General features: G+C 44.1%; 1 protein-coding gene across 1 annotated transcript in view; it reads left to right on the forward strand.

Moving 5' to 3' along the window:
• LOC309820401 (cytochrome P450 4F2-like) overlaps positions 1 to 18,833 on the forward strand; it is a gene marked incomplete at both ends in the record, with an annotated part of 68,694 nt that overhangs the window by 4,877 nt on the left and 44,984 nt on the right. Inside the window, 3 exons of the mRNA XM_082651129.1 lie at positions 603 to 747; positions 1,352 to 1,405; positions 1,498 to 1,625. Coding sequence (XP_082507255.1) covers positions 603 to 747; positions 1,352 to 1,405; positions 1,498 to 1,625 — 327 coding nt within the window. The remainder of the gene's footprint in view (positions 1 to 602; positions 748 to 1,351; positions 1,406 to 1,497; positions 1,626 to 18,833) is intronic.

Consider the following 18,833-nt stretch of genomic DNA (forward strand, 5'->3'; position numbering starts at 1 on the left):
AGCAAAAGAAACATACATATACACAGATACAAACACATCTATCTATCTATCTATCATCTGTCTATCTATTTATCATCTATCTATACATTTTCCATCTATTCATCCATCCATCATCTATCTGTCCACCTATCATCTATCTACAACTATCTATCCATCCATCATCTAGTCATCCATCCATCCATCCACCTTTCTATCCATCCATCTATCCACCCATCATCTAATCATTTCTCTCTCGTCCATCCATTCATCTATTATCTATCTATCATCTATCTATCTATCTATTATCCATCCATCCATTATCTCTCCCCGCCTCTTTCCCCCACCCTCTTTCTCTCTCTCCCGCATCCCTCCTCTCTCTCTTTCTGTCAAAACACAGGGATGAAGAGAGTAAGGGGACAGAGAGAGGTACATAGAGAGACATGAAAAAAAAGAGAAGCCAACAGAGAGAAGCTGACTTAGTGAGATGGAGAGAAGTATAGATCAATAATCCAGGTAGAAGGGGAGAAGGGGGTGAGTGGGTGTGGTGGGTAGGGGGATGTAGTGAGAAGTTGTAGCTTCTGAGGCCCCCTGCCAGGCCTGGCCTTATTCCCATCCATTCCCAGGTGACGAGCAATGAGGAGGGCATGCGGCTGGTGGAAGATCTGGGCCAGTACTTCCGCGACGTCCACCTTTGGTGGATGGGGCCTTTCTATCCCATCCTGCGGCTTGTCCACCCTAACTTCACTGCCCCCCTGCTCCAGGCCACAGGTATCTCTCCCAGGAGCCCCCACCCCAGCTTCTCCCCTGCCCCTGCTCCCAGCCCTTCCCACTCCTGGACAGACCAGGTTGAGCAGGGGAATGGGCAGTATCGACAGAGCCCTGCTGGGTAACTCTAGGCAGGTCCCTGGCTCTCTCTGGTTGCCAAAGACTTTTTCAGTTTTGAATGGTGGAAACTCAACACTGTTGAGGGGTCTACCATGTTGGATATTCCAGGAGATGTCAGAGAGTGCTGGGGCAAGTGTGGTGTCCTTGGTCCCTGTAAAGGCATTTTGTAGGTTGCTGGGCTGTGCTTGGGTGTTTAGCACATGTTAGACATGTAGGAGCCATGTCAAGGCATGCTGGGACATGTTGTGTCATGTTGGGGTGTGTCTAAGCATATAGGGTTGTGTCTTTGGGGTCTGCCTTTGCTCTACTCTGTGCTACAGCCTTGTCTGGTCCCCCCCACCTCCCCCTTCCTCCCTGTTCCTCTGTTCATTGTCCCATTCCAAGCTATACTGGGCTTGGAGGAGAAATGTAGACCCCTCCCTGGGAGCTTCCAGCCCCCACCAAAAGTCCTTCCCTCCCCCTCTCCATGTTCTAGCTCTCATGTCAGCCACCATCATACCCAAGGATATGTTTTTCTACATCTTCCTGAATCCCTGGCTGGGTGAGTAACTGTGAGTGAAGGGGGTGAGGACAACCTTGGGGGCCCAGGGGAAGGTGCCGCCCTTGCTCACTCCTCATGGCTGCCTCTGCTAGGGGCTGGGCTCCTGCTGAGTGCTGGTGAAAGGTGGAACCACCATCGATGCCTGCTGACACCCGCCTTCCACTTCGAGATTTTGAAGCCGTATATGAAGATTTTCACCAAGAGTGCAGACATCATGCATGTGAGTTTCTTGAACTCCGGGTCCCAGCTGGAGCCTTAGGAAAAGGGGAGTGGGCTTACACACATGTGGTCTGGAATCCTGGCCATGCTGGATGGCTTTGGGGGTCACTGATTTTCCTCTCCAAGCCTCAGTTTCCTCATCTGTAAAATCGGGATAATAACCCCTTCTTAAAGAGTCATCAAGATGATGTAGTGCAGTCGTGTTCCTGGCACATAGTAGGTGCTCAGAAGGCTTTAGTTTCTAGTCTGCTTCATGGAGGCTCTGTAAATTCAGGACAGAAATGATGAAGATTGCATAGTAGTTCTTTCTGCATTAGGTACCACCTTAAAACTCATGGACTCGAAAGAATTAGTGTTTGTTATTGTTCATGAGATGATGGGTCAGTTGAGTCATTCTTCTCATCCTAGCCGGAATTATTCATGTGTTCGTGGTCATGGGTAGGTTCCGAAGACAGCTCTGCTGATCCAGGTTCAGCTTTGGCACATGTTTGGGGCTCGGCTAGCTGTCAGCTGGTTTAGGATGGCCTTGGTGGGACAATGGACTCCTGTATTTGTCTCTCATCTTCCAGTAGGCTAGCCTGGGCTTGACTACATGGTGGAGGCTGGGCTCCAAGAGAATGAGCAGAAACATGCAGTACCTCTTGAAGCCTGGTGTCAGAACTAGCACACGATAGTTTCCACCTCCTGTTGACCAAAGCAAGTCCTAGCTCAGCGCAGATTGAAGAGAAACAGGTTCCACCTCCTAATGGAAGAGCTGAAAAATCTCACTGCAAAGACTGAGGGTAAAGGGAGGGATAAAGAAATGGGGACATTTTTGCAATTGTCTACCACTATGATAATGATGAAGATGATGATGGTAGTTAACAATTATTTAACACTTACTGTATATCAGAAATTGTGGGCCAAGTCCATGGCATGTGTTGTCTAATTTATTTTCACAATCCTATGAGGTAGAGATGATTGTCATTGCCATATTAAGGATGATGAAATGGAAGGTCAGAGAGATTAGGGAAATTGCCCAAGATTGCTCATTAGTAAGTGAGCTGTACGTGGTGGGGCAGGAATTCTAACTTCGTTTGTCCAACACCAAAGCAGGTCATCTTAACTGCTACTAAAATTTGACACTTGGAATTTGGAATTCCAAAGTTCCATTTGGAAAAGCCAAATGGAAAGCAATGAGTTGACCAAGGGCACACAGAACATAAGAGGCAGAGCTGGACCTTGAAACCAGGTCTCCTGACTACCAGCTGTGGGGTCTTCATGTCTTGATAGTAACAGCTTCCACTCCCACTCAAGCCTTGTCTTCCCTGGAGATAGGTGCTTGGGGCAGAGGACCAAGAGGCCAGGTCTGGGGGGGTCCATCCAGGTGGTTGAGATTGGGGAGGGGCTCAGGAGGGGGAAGTTTCAGCCCCAGCTCTGCCCTCTTCTCTGTCCAGGCCAAGTGGCAGCGCCTGGCTTCAGAGGGCAGTACTCATATGGACATGTTTGAACACATCAGCCTCATGACCCTGGACAGTCTGCAGAAATGTGTCTTCAGTTTTGACAGCAATTGCCAAGAGTAAGTCTCAGCCCAGGGCCTGGGAACATGAGCCGTAGACCCAAGGGAGTAGATGGGGGAGGGAGGACTGACCAGGGAAATCAGAAGGGCCTTCCTGGAGGAGGTGTGTCAGAGCTGGACATTGAAGGACAGGGAAAGGGAAAGCAAAGGAGCTATCCTTTCAGGTAGGTAGAACTGTTTGATAAAGGCCAGGAGGCTAGGATGAGCAGAACATGTGTAACAGGAGACGCCTTGGGTATGAGGTTGGAGGAGTGGGCAGAGTTATAACTTAAGGACATTCTGAAGTCAGACAAAGAGGATATGGACTTTACCCTGATGTTTCCAGGAAGCCACAGAAGGTCTTTGACCAGATGAGAGTTGTGGTCAAAGCTGAGCTTGAACATCTGACTTGAGAGAAGACTGATTGTTGTGTAGACACAGGATGTGAGAAGACCAGAGAGGGGAGGAAACTTGAGCTTGGTGGAGAAAATGTGGCAGATTTGGGGGAAACTGAGAAAGAATGGCAGGTCTAGATGTTGTGTGGGAGAGTGGAGAGATGAGCATGATTCCCAAGCTCTGCTCTGAGATCTAGGACATGAGGCAGTTCACAGAGATGGGAGGCAGAAAGAGAAACATGATTGAAGGGCACTCTTTTCTGGATGGGATGTGGTCCTGGGTTACTGACTGGACGTGCTCCTGCAGTATGAGATCATGAAGGGAGGCAGCAGCTTAAAATATGTGAAGCCTAGAAACCAGGAGCTTCCTCCTATCAGGGTCCCCAAGACTTCCTATCAGGAAACAGTCTCTAAGAACAGATGGCCCACAGATACACAATACTGCTTCTTAAGGCTCTCTCTGGTCTGACCCTGTAGGAAACCCAGCGAATATATTGCTGCCGTCTTGGAGCTCAGTGCCCTTGTGATGAAATGGACCGAGTAGATCTTCCTGCACATGGACCTCCTGTACTACCTCACCCGCGATGTGCAGCACTTCCATAGGGCTTGCGACCTGGTGCACGACTTCACAGAGGCTGTCATCAGGGAGCGGCATTGCACCCTCATTAGTCAGGGTTCCCAAGACTTCCTCAAGGCCAAGGCTAAGGCTGAGACTTTGGACTTCATTGATGTGCTCCTGCTGGCCAAGGTACGCTTCTCTGGGATCTAAATTCAAGACATAGGCTGGACCTTGTTTTCAAATGTCAGGTCAAAGAACTTGGACTTGATCCAGAGAGTGCTAGGGAGTCATAGAGGGTGCTTGAGGAAGGGAGGGACAGGTCAGAGAGAAGTTTTAGATGTGACTGTGTAGAAGGCTATCTGGAAGGAGTAAACAGGAGGCAGGAGACTAGGGAGGAGTCCTGTGGGGTGGGCTCTGGAGATGAAGAGGGAAGAATCCTGCTTGGATGCTGGAGCTTCAGGGACTATCTCAGGTTAGGTTCAGGTGTCCCCAGAACTGGTGTGATTTGGAGGATCTTGCTTTCTCTCCAGGATGAAGATGGGAAAGAACTGTCAGATGAGGACACCTGAGCTGAGGCTGACACCTTCATGTTTGAAGGTGAGGGTCCCAGTGTGGGACTACAGAATAGGCAGGGGTCTCTTCATCCCAGGGACTTGGCAGCTGGGCCCTGGATCACCCCATCTTGCCCATCCTTCCCATCGTCTTTGTGGGGGGGGGTGGCGGGGGGGGGGAACTTAACATGGTGCTGTCCACCCTCTGGTGCTGAAGTAGCCCAGAGACCCAAGCCTGTCTGGCTGACCCTCAGGCCATGACACCACAGCCAGTGGCCTCTCTTGGGTCCTGTACAACCTTGCAAAGTACCCAGAATACCAGGAACGCTGCCAGCAGGAGGTGTGAGAGCTTCTGAGGGACCGTGAGCCTAAAGAGATTGAATGGTGGGTGCAGGTCCTCATGGTCTGTTCCTGAACCCTTCTCATTGTCTCTGCTCCCCAGCTGGGATAGTGGAAAGATTTTTTTGTTGATTCTGTCATTATTGCTTAGTGGGAATAGGAGCAGAGCCCAGAGGCAGGGTCTGATACCCAGTCTGAATAGCAGGTGAAAGTTTGTAGTCTTTTGGGACACAAAGATCTGAGTGTTCACATTAATGCCCCACTAACTGGCTATGTGACTTTAATAAAACCAATTCCCTTATCTGAATACCATTTTTCTCCTCTATAAATTGGGGGTGGGGTGGGGAATCTCTCCCCTACAGGGCTACTTGGAGTATTGTGACAATATGTGTAGAACAGATGCCACCCAATACATGTTCAGTATATGAAATTCTTTTCCCCTCTCTTGCTTTTCTGCCTTTGGTCTTCCCCCAAAGACCCTCATTTCCCTTAATTTTTGCTCTTTTCTCTAATTCCCACTTAATAGTTTATTCCAGGGATTCCCAAGAGATCTTTGGGGGTAAAAAAGTCATCCATCTTTTTGTTCAGTAAACATGTCTACACCACCTGCCCTAGACAGTGTCTAGTGTCCAACTCAGTGTCTAGTCCCATTGGAGTCCTACATGGGCAAGGCTGGGGCACAGAGGAAAGGAGATGAGGCTTGCTAGTAAAAAAGTGAATATGAATTCACCACTCTGGGTGTGTGTAGTGGACAGTACCAAAGCCAAGGGGATAGCTTGTGCAAAGGCCAGGATGGAAGCATGCAGAAGTGGGCCTGGAATGTTTGGGAGGAAGTAAAGGTGGCTGGGTCCTTGTGAAATATACAGTGTGAGGAACAGAGGGGCACCCAGTAAGGCTGGAGCTAGTAATGGAAGCCCTTCTTGGAATGCTTTGGATACCATGTTAAGAGTTTTCAAAGGTGTCAGTTCAAGTACTTTGGTAAGCCAATATTGGATAAAAGATAAAAATGGGCAGCGATGCTGCCATTAGGGGAGTGTCACATTGGGCAGAAACGGTCAGGCAGCAGTGGCCCACCATGATCAGTCATTGGCTGTGGGCTGCCCAGCAAAGTGTGGACTTGGTTTGAACGCTACAGCAGAGCCCAGAGACCCTATAGGTGGAGGCTATCAGCTAATAGCTCTCCTTGCAGCTGTACCGCAAGTCCTTTCTTGAAGGGAGATCCATGACTGAAGTAGGAGGGCAATGGGGAGCCATGGGAGATGTTTGAGCAGGGGATGGTCAGGTCAGATATGAGTATTAGAAATAACTCTTTGCAGCTACAGGGGCAAACTGGAGGGGATGAGCTGCAGTCTGGGGGTCCAGGGGTAGATTCTGGGCCAAGGACTGAAGGATGATGAGGAAGTACTGGGCTGGACAAACGTTTTGGAAGTTGTGTCCTCCTCAACTGCAAGGCTTTGCTCAGCACAGCAGTCCTGTGAGGTAGAAAAGTGTTTTTGTGCTTCTCCCAACTTCAAAAAAATATTATGCACTTGGTTAAAATCCAAACAGCACAGAGGGGTTTACAATGAATATAAACCTCCCATCAACTCCCCCCACCAGCTTAACTGAGATATAATTGATGTATAGCATTATGTAAGTTTAAGGTGTACAACATGATGGTTTGATACACGTATATATTACAAAACGATTACAATAAGGGTAGTTAACACATCCATCACCTCACATAAGCTTCTGTCATATGCCAGCGTCCCAATCCCATCCCTTCCTTCAATGGTTTCCTGTGTCCTTCCAGACGTTGCTCAGTCTATTCCTACATTTATCTGTTCACAGTCCCTCTCACCTTAATCATCCATTCTGTCTTGTCTCTCTACAACCGAGAGTATATACAGAGCATTCAGGCATGCACATTGACAATATAACTTCAAGATCCTTTCTTTTCTTTTTAAGTTTTGGAAAATTAAATTTGAATTGCAAACTCAATAATGAGAATAGGTTTTTTTTTCTTTGCACAAAATGAAACATCCTGCATAAGATTAAGTTATTACAGTTTAACATAAATACACATACACACACATTTGGTCACTTGTTCTTTTCACTCAGTTATGTGCCTTAGGCTCCTTCTCTCTGAGTGCTGCATAGCATTGCTTAAGCCAGGCTGCTTCTGCTGGGGACATGTATGTAAACATTTTCAATTAGAACAGATATTGCCAAATTGCCTTTTGGTGTCTCTGTACTGATTTACCCTGCATGGTGTGATAGGACTAGTTGATCCCTATATTCACCTTTTCCATAGTTGTATAGTATTCCACCACATGAATGTACCATAATTTATTTAAACATTCCCTCATCAATGGACATGTGTATAGTTTTCTAGCCTTTTGCTATAATAAACATGATGTAGTAAACATCAATTTTGCTTATATGTGTGGACATGTCTCTAGGACAAATTCCTAGAAGTGGTGTTGCTGGATCAAAGACCATTTGAGTTTTGCAATTTAATAGCTCTTGGCAAATTCACTCCTACAGATTTTGAGAGTGCCAATTTCCTTGTATCTTCACTGATAGATAGTGTGCATCATAAAACTTAAAATTTTGCTTTCTGTTAGGTGAAATATAATACTTTGTTTTATTTTGTTTGTTTGTTTGTTTTTTGGTACGCGGGCCTCTCACTGTTGTGGCCTCTCCTGTTGCGGAGCACAGGCTCCGGACGTGCAGGCCCAGCAGCCATGGCTCACGGGCCCAGCCGCTCCGCGGCACGCGGGATCTTCCCAGACCGGGGCACGAACCCGTGTCCCCTGCATCGGCAGGCGAACTGTCAACCACTGCGCCACCAGGGAAGCCCTCTTTGTCAGATTTTTAAACATTAGTGTATAGGAATGCAAGAGACTTCTGTGCATTAATTTTGTATCCTGCTACTTTACCAAATTCATTGATTAGCTCTAGTAGTTTTCTGGTAGCATCTTTAGGATTCTCTATGCATAGTATCATGTCATCTGCCAACAGTGACAGTTTTACTTCTCCTATTCCAATTTGGATTCCTTTTGTTTCTTCTTCCTCTCTGATTGCTGTGGCTAAAACGTCCAAAACTATGTTGAACAACAGTGGTGAGAGTGGAAAACCTTGGCTTGTTCCTGACCTTAGTGGAAATGGTTTCCGTTTTTCACCATCAAGAACGATGTTGGCTGTGGGTTTGTCATATATGGTCCTTATTATGTTGAGGTATGTTCCCTCAGTGCCTACTTTCTGGAGAGTTTTTATCATAAATGGGTGTTGAAATTTGTCGAAAGCTTTTTCTGCATCTATTGAGATGATCATATGTTTTTTCCTCTTCAACTTGTTAATATGGTTTATCACAGTGATTGATTTGTGTATAGTGAAGAATCCTTGCATTCCTGGGATAAACCCCACTCGATCATGGTGGATGATCCTCTTAAAGTGCTGTTGGATTCTGTTTGCTAGTATTTTGTGGAGGATTTTTGCCTCTATGTTCATCAGTGATATTGGCCTGTAGTTTTCTTTTTTTGGTGACATCTTTGTCTGGTTTTGGTATCAGGGTGATGGTGACTTCGTAGAATGAGTTTGGGAGTGTTCCTCCCTCTGCTATATTTTGGAAGAGTTTGAGAAGGTGTTAGCTCTTCTCTAAATATTTGATAGAATTCGTCTGTGAAGCCATCTGGTCCTGAGCTTTTGTTTGTTGGAAGTTTTTAAATCACAGTTTCAATTTCAGTGCTTGTGATTGGTCTGTATATATTTTCTCTTTCTTCTTGGTTCAGTCCTGAAAGGTTGTGCTTTTCTAAGAATTTGGCCATTTCTCCCAGGTTGTCCATTTGATTGGCGTATAGTTGCCTGTAGTAATCTGTCGTGATCCTTTGTATTTCTGCATGTCAGTTGTTACTTCTCCTTTTTCATTTCTAATTCTATTGATTTGAATCTTCTCTTTTTTCTTCTTGATGAGTCTGGCTAATAGTTTATCAACTTTGTTTATCTTCTCAAAGAACCAGCTTTTGGTTTTATTGATCTTTGCTATCATTTCCTTCACTTCTTTTTCATTTATTTCTGATCTGATCTTTATGATTTATTTCCTTCTAACTTTTGTATTTTTTGTTTGTTTTTCTGTTCTTCTTTCTCTAATTGCTTTAGGTCTAAGGTTAGGTTGTCTATTTGAGATGTTTCTCTTTCTTGAGGTAGGACTGCATTGCTATAAACTTCCCTCTTAGAACTGCTTTTGCTGCATCCCATAGGTTTTGGGTCATCATATTTTCTTTGTCATTTATTTTAGGTATTTTTTGATTTCCTCTTTGATTTTTTCAGTGATCTCTTGGTTATTTAGTAGCATATTGTTTAGCCTCCATGGGTTTGTCTCTTTTACAGATTTTTTCCTGTAATTGATATCTAGTGTTATAGCATTGTGGTTGGAAAAGATACTTGATATGATTTCAATTTTCTTAAATTTACTATGGCTTGATTTGTGACCCAGATATGATCTATCTTGGAGAATGTTCCATGAGCACTTGAGAAGAAAGTGTATTCTGTTGTTTTTGGATGGAATGTGCTATACATATCAATTAAGTCTATCTGGTTTAAAGTGTCTTTTAAAGCGTCTTTTAAAGCTTGTGTTTCCTTATTTATTTTCATTTTGGATGATCTGTCCATTGGTGAAAGTGGGGTGTTAAAGTCTCCTACTATTATTGCATTACTGTCAATTTCCCTTTTTATGGCTGTTAGCATTTGCCTTATGTATTGAGGTGCTCCTACGTTGGGTGCATAAATATTTACAATGCTTATATTTTCTTCTTGGATTAATCTCTTGATCATTATGTAGTATCCTTCTTTGTGCCTTGTAATAGTCTTTATTTTAGTCTATTTTTTCTGATATGAGTATTGCTACTCCAGCTTTATTTTGATTTCCATTTACATGGAATATCTTTTTCCATCCCCTCACTTTCAGTCTGTATGTGTCCCTAGGTCTGAAGTGGGTCTCTTGTAAACAGCATATATATGGGTCTTGATTTTTTATCCATTCAGCCAGTCTATGTCTTTTTGTTGGAGCATTAAATCCATTTACATTTAAGGTAATTATTGATAAGTATGTTTCTATTACCATTTTCTTGACTGTTTTGGGTTTGTTTTTGTAGATCTTTTCCTGCTCTTGTGTTTCCTGCCTAGAGAAGTTTCTTTATCCTTTGCTGTAAAGCTGGTTTTGTGGTGCTGTATTCTCTTAACTTTTGTTTTTCTGTAAAGGTTTTAATTTCTCCATTGAATCTGAATGAGATCCTTGCTTGGTAGAGTAATCTTGATTGTAGGTTTTTCCTTTTCATCACTGTAAATATTTCCTGCCACTCCCCTCTGGTTTGCAGAGTTTTTGCTGAAAGATCAGCTGTTAACTTTATGGGGATTCCCTTGTATGTTATTTGTTGTTTTTCCCTTGCTGCTTTTAATTTATTTCTTCATATTTAATTTCTAATAGTTTGATTAATATGTGTCTTGGCATATTTCTCCTTAGATTTATCCTGTATGGGACTCTCTGTGCTTCCTGGACTTGACTGACTATTTCCTTTCCCATATTAGGGAAGTTTTCAACCATAATCTGTTCAAATATATTCTTAGACCCTTTCTTTTTCTCTTCCTCTTCTGGGACCCCTATAATTCAAATGTTGGTGAATATAATGTTGTCTCAGAGGTCTCTGAGACTGTCCTCAATTCCTTTCATTCTTTTTTCTTTATTTTCCTCTGTGGTAGTTATTTCCACTATTGTATCTTCCAGGTCACTTTTCTGTTCTTCTGCCTCAGTTATTCGGCTATTGAGTCCTTCTAGAGAATTTTTAATTTCATTTCTTGTGTTGTTCATCATTGTTTGTTTGCTCTTTAATTCTTCTAGGTTCTTGTTAAACGTTTCTTATATTTTCTCTATTCTTTGTCCAAGATTTTGGATCATCTTTACTATCATTACTTTGAATTCTTTTTCAGGTAGACTGCCTATTTCCTCTTCATTTGTTTGGTCTGGTGGGTTTTTACCTTGCTCCTTCATCTGATGCATATTGCTCTGTCTTCTCATTTTGCTTAACTTACTGTGTTTGGGGTCTCCTTTTTGCAGGCTGCAGGTTCATAGTTCCCGTTGTTTTTGGTGTCTGCCCCCAGTGGGTGAGGTTGGTTCAGTGGCTTGTGTAGGCTTCCTGGTGGAGGGGACTGGTGCCTGTGTTCTGGTGGGTGGGGCTGGATCTTGTCTTTCTGGTGGGCAGGGCTGTGTCCGGTGATGTGTTTTGGGGTGTCTGTGAACTTATTATGGTTTTAGGCAGTCTCTCTGCTAATGGGTGGTGTTGTGTTCTGCCTTGCTAACTGTTTGGCATGTGGCGTCTAGCACTGGAGTTTGCTGGCCATTGGGTGGAGCTGGGTCTTAACGTTGAGACGGAGATCTCTGGAGAGCTCTTGCCGATTGATATTACGTGGGGCAGGGAGGTCTCTGGTGGTCCAAAGTCCCGAACTTGGCTCTCCCACCTCAGACGTTCAGGCCTGGCACCAGGCTGGAGCACCAAGACCCGGTGAACCACACAGCTCAGAAGAAAAGGGAGGAAAAAAAGAAAGAAAGAAAAATATTTTAAAAAAATAAAATAAAATTAGATAATTAAAAAATTATTAAAATAAAAAATTAATAAAAACAAAGAAGAGAGCAACCAAACCAGTAAACAAGTCCACCAATGATAACAAGCACTAAAAACTATACTAAGATATACATAAAAATCAGAAACAAGTCAGTCACAGACAGCAAACCCCAAGGCTACAGTTGCTTCCAGATCCACCACCTCAATTTTGGGTTGATTCGTTGTCTATTCAGGTATTCCACAGATGCAGCGTACCTCAAGTTGGTTGTGGGGATATAATCTGCTGTTCCTGAGGGTGCATGGAGAGATTTCCTTTTCTCTTCTTTGTTTGTACAGTTCCTGGGGTTCAGCTTTGGATCTGGCCCCGCCTCTGCGTGTAGGTCGCCTGAGGGCGTCTGTTCTTCGCTCAGACAGGACGGGGTTAAAGGAGCCGCTGATTCAGGGGCTCCGGCTCACTCAGGCCGGGGGGAGGGAGGGGTACGGAGTGCCGGGCGAGCCTGCGGTGGCAGAGGCTGGCGTGACATTGCACCAGCCTGAGGCGTGCTGTGTGTTCTCCCGGGAAAGTTGTCCCTGGATCACGGGACCCTGGCAGTGGCGGGCTGCACAGGCTCCCCGGAAGGGAGGTGTGGATAGTGACCTGTGCTCGCACACAGGCTTCTTGGTGGCGGCGGCAGCAGCCTTAGCGTCTCATGCCCGTCTCTGGGGTCCGCGCTTTTAGCCGTGGCTGGCGCCCTTCTCCGGAGCTCCTTTAAGCAGCGTTCTTAATCCCCTCTCCTCGCACACCAGGAAACAAAGAGGGAAGAAAAAGTCTCTTGCCTCTTTGGCAGCTCCACACTTTTTCCCGGACTCCCTCCCGGCTAGCCGTGGTGCACTAACCCCCTGCAGGCTGTGTTCACGCCGCCAACCCCAGTCCTCTCCCTGCGATCCGACTGAAGCCCGAGCCTCAACTCCAGGCCCCGCCTGCCCCGGCGGGTGAGCAAACAAGCCTCTCGGCCTGGTGAGTGCCGGTTGGCACCGATCCTCTGTGCGGGAATCTCTCCGCTTTGCCCTCCGCACCCCTGTTGCTGTGCTCTCCTCCACGGCTCCGAAGCTTCCCCCCTCCGCCACCTGCAGTCTCCGCCCGCAAAGGGGCTTCTTAGTGTGTGGAAACCTTTCCTCCTTCACAGCTCCCTCCCAGAGGGGTAGGTCCTGTCCCTATACTTTGTCTCTGTTTTTTCTTTTACCCTACCCAGGTACGTGGGGAGTTTCTTGCCTTTTGGGAGGTCTGAGGTCTTCTGCCAGCGTTCAGTAGGTGTTCTGTAGGAGTTGTTCCACATGTAGATGTATTTCTGATGTATTTGTAGGGAGGAAGGTGATCTCAGCGTCTTACTCTTCCGCCATCTTGAAGCTCCTCCTTTTAAAGATTTGATTGAAGCTGTTCACTTGTGTGAGACGAGTGGTTATTTTACCAGCGAATCCAATGAACCTTAAAAGTGAAAGCAGACTGTTGGCAAAACAGCTACAGGCAACATTCTTTTACAAAGGTGCAGAGCCAGCACCACTAAGCACAGGCAACAGAGTACAAAGGTTAGAGACAAAGGACTAGATCCAATGTGGAAGTCAGGTTTGTTCTTCCCAGTTTTAATAGGAGTCGGCCACCTACCTGCAGCCCGAGTCATATAAGGAGATGATGTTTGGTCAATGGAAGGCACCTGCAGGCAATCGGAGGGGATTAGAGGACAGACATCCATCCTCTGCCAAAGGCCACTGCTGCTTTCAGCTTCAGCTAATCCCTCTGGGTTCCAGGAACAGCTACTACCTGGCCTGGGGGTGGTGTCAGCTCTCAGCTGATGCTAGTCCCCAGGGGGCTATACTAGCCTTGATGGTTTCCCTTGGCCCACTGTCAACTGAAATAAAAAATGCACAACGTCAGAGCATTGAGATTCAGTTTTATTCAGGGACATTACTGAGGACTGTCGCCCAGGAGACAGCCTCTCAGATAGTTCTGAGGAACTGCTCCAAAGAGGCAAGGAAGGAGGTCAGCATATATGTGATTTTGGCTAAGGGGTATGTGCAATCCAATATACAGCATGGTAGATGGTTACTGCTAGTCGTCATGAGGAACAGATTTTTTAGTTAATAATTTTAGTACTTTTCTAAGTATGGGAGGATGCAAGAATTCAGGCTCATAAAAGTTTTCCTAAATATCTAAAGGGCTGTTTTCCCAATGTGCAGAGTGCCTCATCCTGGTCTCTGTCCTGAATTAGCAACTGCAGTGGCTAATGATTTAATCCTAGTAGAACTAGATGGCAGGCAACATTCCTTATTTACACAGTCAATACTTTGTAAATGGCCCCTACTTAAAGCCACTCTCATGTAGCCCATCTGAGGTCTCTGCCAGGACCCAACTATTACATTCTGCAAAGGGATGGGACACCTCAGCAATCCAGTTATGTGAGTGTCGATGTTTGTGTAGGCACAGAAAAAAAATGAAAAATTATACCCAACACCTGGAATGGGAGGGCAGAGTAGGAGGAAGAATGGTTCTGCTATATGTCTACATTTACCCAACTGTTTCCTTTTCTTAGATGAAGCCTGCAAAACATTTTTCATTATAATTACTAATATATGTAATTAGAAATTATTTATATATATTTTAGATTTACTTCTTTATTATTAATTAATTAAATTTATTTTTGGCTGCATCGGGTCTTAGTTGCTGCATGCGGAATCTTCACTGAGGCACACAGACTCTTCTTTGTGGCACTCGGGCTTCTCTCTAGTTGTGGCATGGGGGTTTTCTCTTCTTTAGTTGTGGTGCGCAGGCTCCAGGGCCCATGGGCTCTGTAGCCGTGGCATTTGGGTTCCAGAGCACGTGGGTTCTGTAGTTTGAGGCATGCAGGCTCTCTAGTTGAGGTGTGTGAGCTCAGTAGCTGTGATGTGGGGGCTTAGTTGCCCCACGGCATGTGGGATCTTAGTTAACTGCCCAGGGATTGAACCCAAGTCCCCTGAATTGTAAGGCAGATTATTTACCACTGGACCACCAGGGAAGTCCCACAGATTATATTTTTAAAGGGAAAAATTTTTAGTGTTATGCATAGTACCATGCTACTGCATTCTTAGTGCCATGCCAGAGAGGTGGCAGGATGCAATATATGCAACCTGTAGAAGGCAGAAGGCATCGTGGTTAAGAACAAGGACTCCAGGTGCCAGGGTTCAAATCAGCACCAGCTGAGTGAATTTGGGTATGTCTCTTTACTTTTCTGCGCCTCAATTTTCTAACCTGAAAATTAAGGGTAATGACAAGGTGGTTGTGAAAATCAAATAAATTAAAATGAATAAAGTGCTTACAATACTCCCTAGCTCACAGTCAGCACCAAGCATGAGTAATTGTCTTATTTCTCTTATTTTATGACAGAACGAGGACACAGTCACCAGCAATGAGCCTTAGCCCCTACTGGCACACCCATCAGCTGTCTTGCAGGCTATGAACATCCCCTGTTCTTTCCCTCTGCCCTTAGCAGGGAAGAGGCTGCCTAGAAAGTAGCAATCACTGGCTTGGGATCAGAGGGCTCCTTGTCAACGTTAGGCTTTGCCACTCTCCAGCTGTGTGACCTTGGGCAAGTAAATTGCCCTCTCTGAGACTCACATTCCTCCTCAGTAAAAAGGGAATAATAACACACCCTTGGGGATTGGAGGAGCGAACCTATGTGTGTCTTAGTTTGCATCCTCTGGAAGTAGATCCTCATGCAAGGATTCAAGTGCAAATACTTTACTTGGAGGTGACCTTGAGGCAGAGGCAAGAATTCAACTGCAAGTTGTTTCCTTGGGAAATAATGCCAGGAAATGCCAGTAGGACACTGTGGAAGTGAGACTGGGAAGGGAAGTCAGCAGGAAAAGGGTACTTTAGCCAGAAAGCTCACACTGTGGCACCTGGGGCTCAGTCCCTCTCGGGGACAGCAGAGAACATACACCCACATGTCCTTAGGGCTGCTTCCAAAGGCATTATTTCTCCAGAATGTCCTGCCTACACCACTCAGCTGAGGTCTAGGGACAGGCCTCCCACAGCAGTTGTTTTGAAGAACACAGCCTGGTGCAGACCATTACAGTGGTTCAATGACTTCAAGACACATATATTTACACCCTTACACACATACACACACGTTCACCCACACATGCACACAACTGCATACACAATCACATACACATACACACTGTGTACAAACAGATACACACAGACACAGTTACATACACCCACATGTGCTTGCAGTTACATACACACTTTTACACACACATGCACACACACGAGTGCAAAGCACAATATATGCATGCATGTAACCATGCACACAATTACATGCATACACTCATATACACACACCATGACACATATGTGTTCACAGTCACACATACACTTACACACAATCCCACGCACAGTCACATAGTCACACACACACATTGAACTAATGGAGACCGAATGTCTTAGAGCTTGTTGTCTCCGAATCTTCTAGCAGAAGGAGCCTCCAACACACTCAGAAGAGGAATGGACACCTCACAACAGCCAGTGACTGAACCAGGCCTGGGTGTGTCTTAACAATTAAGCAGGGGACCGATGGGGTCCATGCCTCCCCTCCTCCCTGTCTCTTATTCATTCACCATCACAGCCCTTAGTGATCAAAGCCCATTTGTAGTGGGAGAAAAGACATTTGACACCCCAAGTATAGATAACTCTTTGAAGGGGTTAGCTTCATGGTGGGGGAAAGAAACTGTGGGTTAACAGGTGGGAAAGTGGGATCAAGCGCAAGGATTTTTTTTTCAAAGATTGAGGAAATAGCAGCGTTATTTGTATTCCATTGGGAATGACCCAATAGACTTCAGGATACATGGTTAATATACAAAAATTAATTGTATTTATATATTCCAGGGGGTGGCAAACTATGGTCTATGGACCAAGTCTGGCCTGTGCCCTGTTTCTCTAAGATATACAAGCAATGAATTGTTTTATATTTTAAAAGAATTACAAAAGAAGGAGAGGAAGAGGAGGAGGGCTGTAAGGCCTGAAATATTTACAATATGGGTCTTTACAGAAAATGTATGCCAACCCTTCTGTACACTAGTAATAAACAATTGGAAAATGTTTTCAAATACGATTTTTTCAAGGATCATGTACCAGAAAAAGTGAAATACTCAGGTATAAATCTAACAAAATATGTGCATGATTTCTAGGATGAAAACTTCAAGACGCTGATAAAAGAAATCCAACAAGACCCAAATTAATGGAGAGATATACAATGTTCATGGAGGAGAAGAGTCGATATTGTTAAGATGCTAAGTCTATTCAAATCGGTCTACAATTCTATGATATCACAATCTCAGGAGGACTTTTGCAGAAATAGATAAGCTGATTACAAAATGTACATGAAAATACAAAGGATTTATCAGAGGCAAAATTTTTCAGAAAAGGGAAAATTTAGTTGAAGGATTTACAAGACCCCTTTCAACACATAGTATAAAACAGTAGTAATAATGACAGTGTGATACTAGTCAAAGGCATATTAATCAATGGAACAGTATAGAGAGTCCAGAAATTTTTTAAAAAAACTTGCAGGGCAAGTCAATGTACAAAGGATAGTCTTCTCAGTAAGTAGCACTGGAAAAATTCGACAACCACATGCAAAAAAAAAAAAAAAAAAAAGTCATCCCATACGTCACATTTTATACAAAATTTAATTTAATATGAACCATAGAACTAAATAATGTAAAAATGTAAAACTTTTAGAAGAAAACATAGAAGAGACTCTTTGTGGCCTTAGGTTAAACAGAGAGTTCTTATATATAACACCAACTGCATAATCATAAAATGAAAAAATTGATAAACTGCACTTTATAAACATTTTAAAATTTTGCTCTGTAAAAGAAATTTAAGATAAAGACTGACCACACACTAGGAAAAAAGACTTGCAAATCGCAATCCAAGGAAAATTAATGGGCAAAAGATTTGAACAGGTGCTTTACCACAGAAGATATATGGATGACAAATAGGCACATGAAAAATTGTTCAACATCATTAGTCATTAGACAATGCAAACTAAAATCACAGGGACATATCATTGCACACCCATAAGAATGGCTGGGGAAAAACTGACACCTCCAGGTGCCAGTGAGTATGGGCAGCAACCAGAACTCTCACACATTAACAATAGGAATTTTAAATGACACGGACACCTATGGAAAAGAGTATGGAGGGTCCTCAAAAAATTAAAAATAAAACTGCGGTATGATCCAGCAAAACTGAAATCAGGATCTCACAGAGATATCTGCACTCCCATCTTCATTGCAGTATTATTCACAATAGCCAAGATATGTAAACAAACTAACTGTCTATCAGTGGATGAATGGATGAAGAGGATGTGATACACACACACACACACACACACACACACACACACACACACACACACACACAATGGAATATTATTCAGCCAGGAGAAAGAAGGAAAACCTGCTCATTTGTGACAACGTGGTTGGACCTTGAGAGCATTATGCTAAGTGAAATAAGTTAGAGAAAGACAAATACAGGCAGCTTCCATATCTGCGGGTTCTGCATCTGCATAGTCAACAAATTCCAGGTCAAAAGGATTCGGGGGAGGGGGAAGTCCAAAAAATTCCAGAAAGCAAAACTTGAATTTGCTGTGTACCAGAAAATATTTACATAACATTTACATTGTATTTGGCATTATAAGTAATCTAGAGATGAGTTAAAGTATACAGGAGGATATGTGTAGGTTGTATGAAAATGCTACACTATTTTATATGAGGGATTTGAGCATCCCCAATTGTTGGTATCTACGGGGAGTCCTGGAACCAATCCCGCCATCCCTCGCAGATACTGAGGGATAACTGTACTGTATGATATTACTTATATGTGGATTCTAAAAAAGACAAACTCAAAGAAACAGAGTAGAGTGATGGTTACTGGGGGTTGGATAAATGGGGAGATACTGGTCAAAGAATACAAACTTCCAGCTATAAGATTAACAAGTTTGGGGATCTAATGTACAGTATGGTGACTACAGCTAATGGTACTGTGTCAGAAACTTGAATGTTCCTGAAAGAGTAGATCTTAAATGTTCTGACCGCAGAAAATAAATGGTAAGTATGTGATGGGGTAGAGGTGGTAGCTAATACTATGTAGCATCACTTTCTAAGCTATAAATGTATTAAATCAACGTGTTGTACACCTTACTGTACAC

This window comes from Grampus griseus, assembly GCF_964374135.1.
Source record: "Grampus griseus genome assembly, chromosome: 3".
NCBI classification, from domain to species: Eukaryota; Metazoa; Chordata; class Mammalia; order Artiodactyla; family Delphinidae; genus Grampus; species Grampus griseus.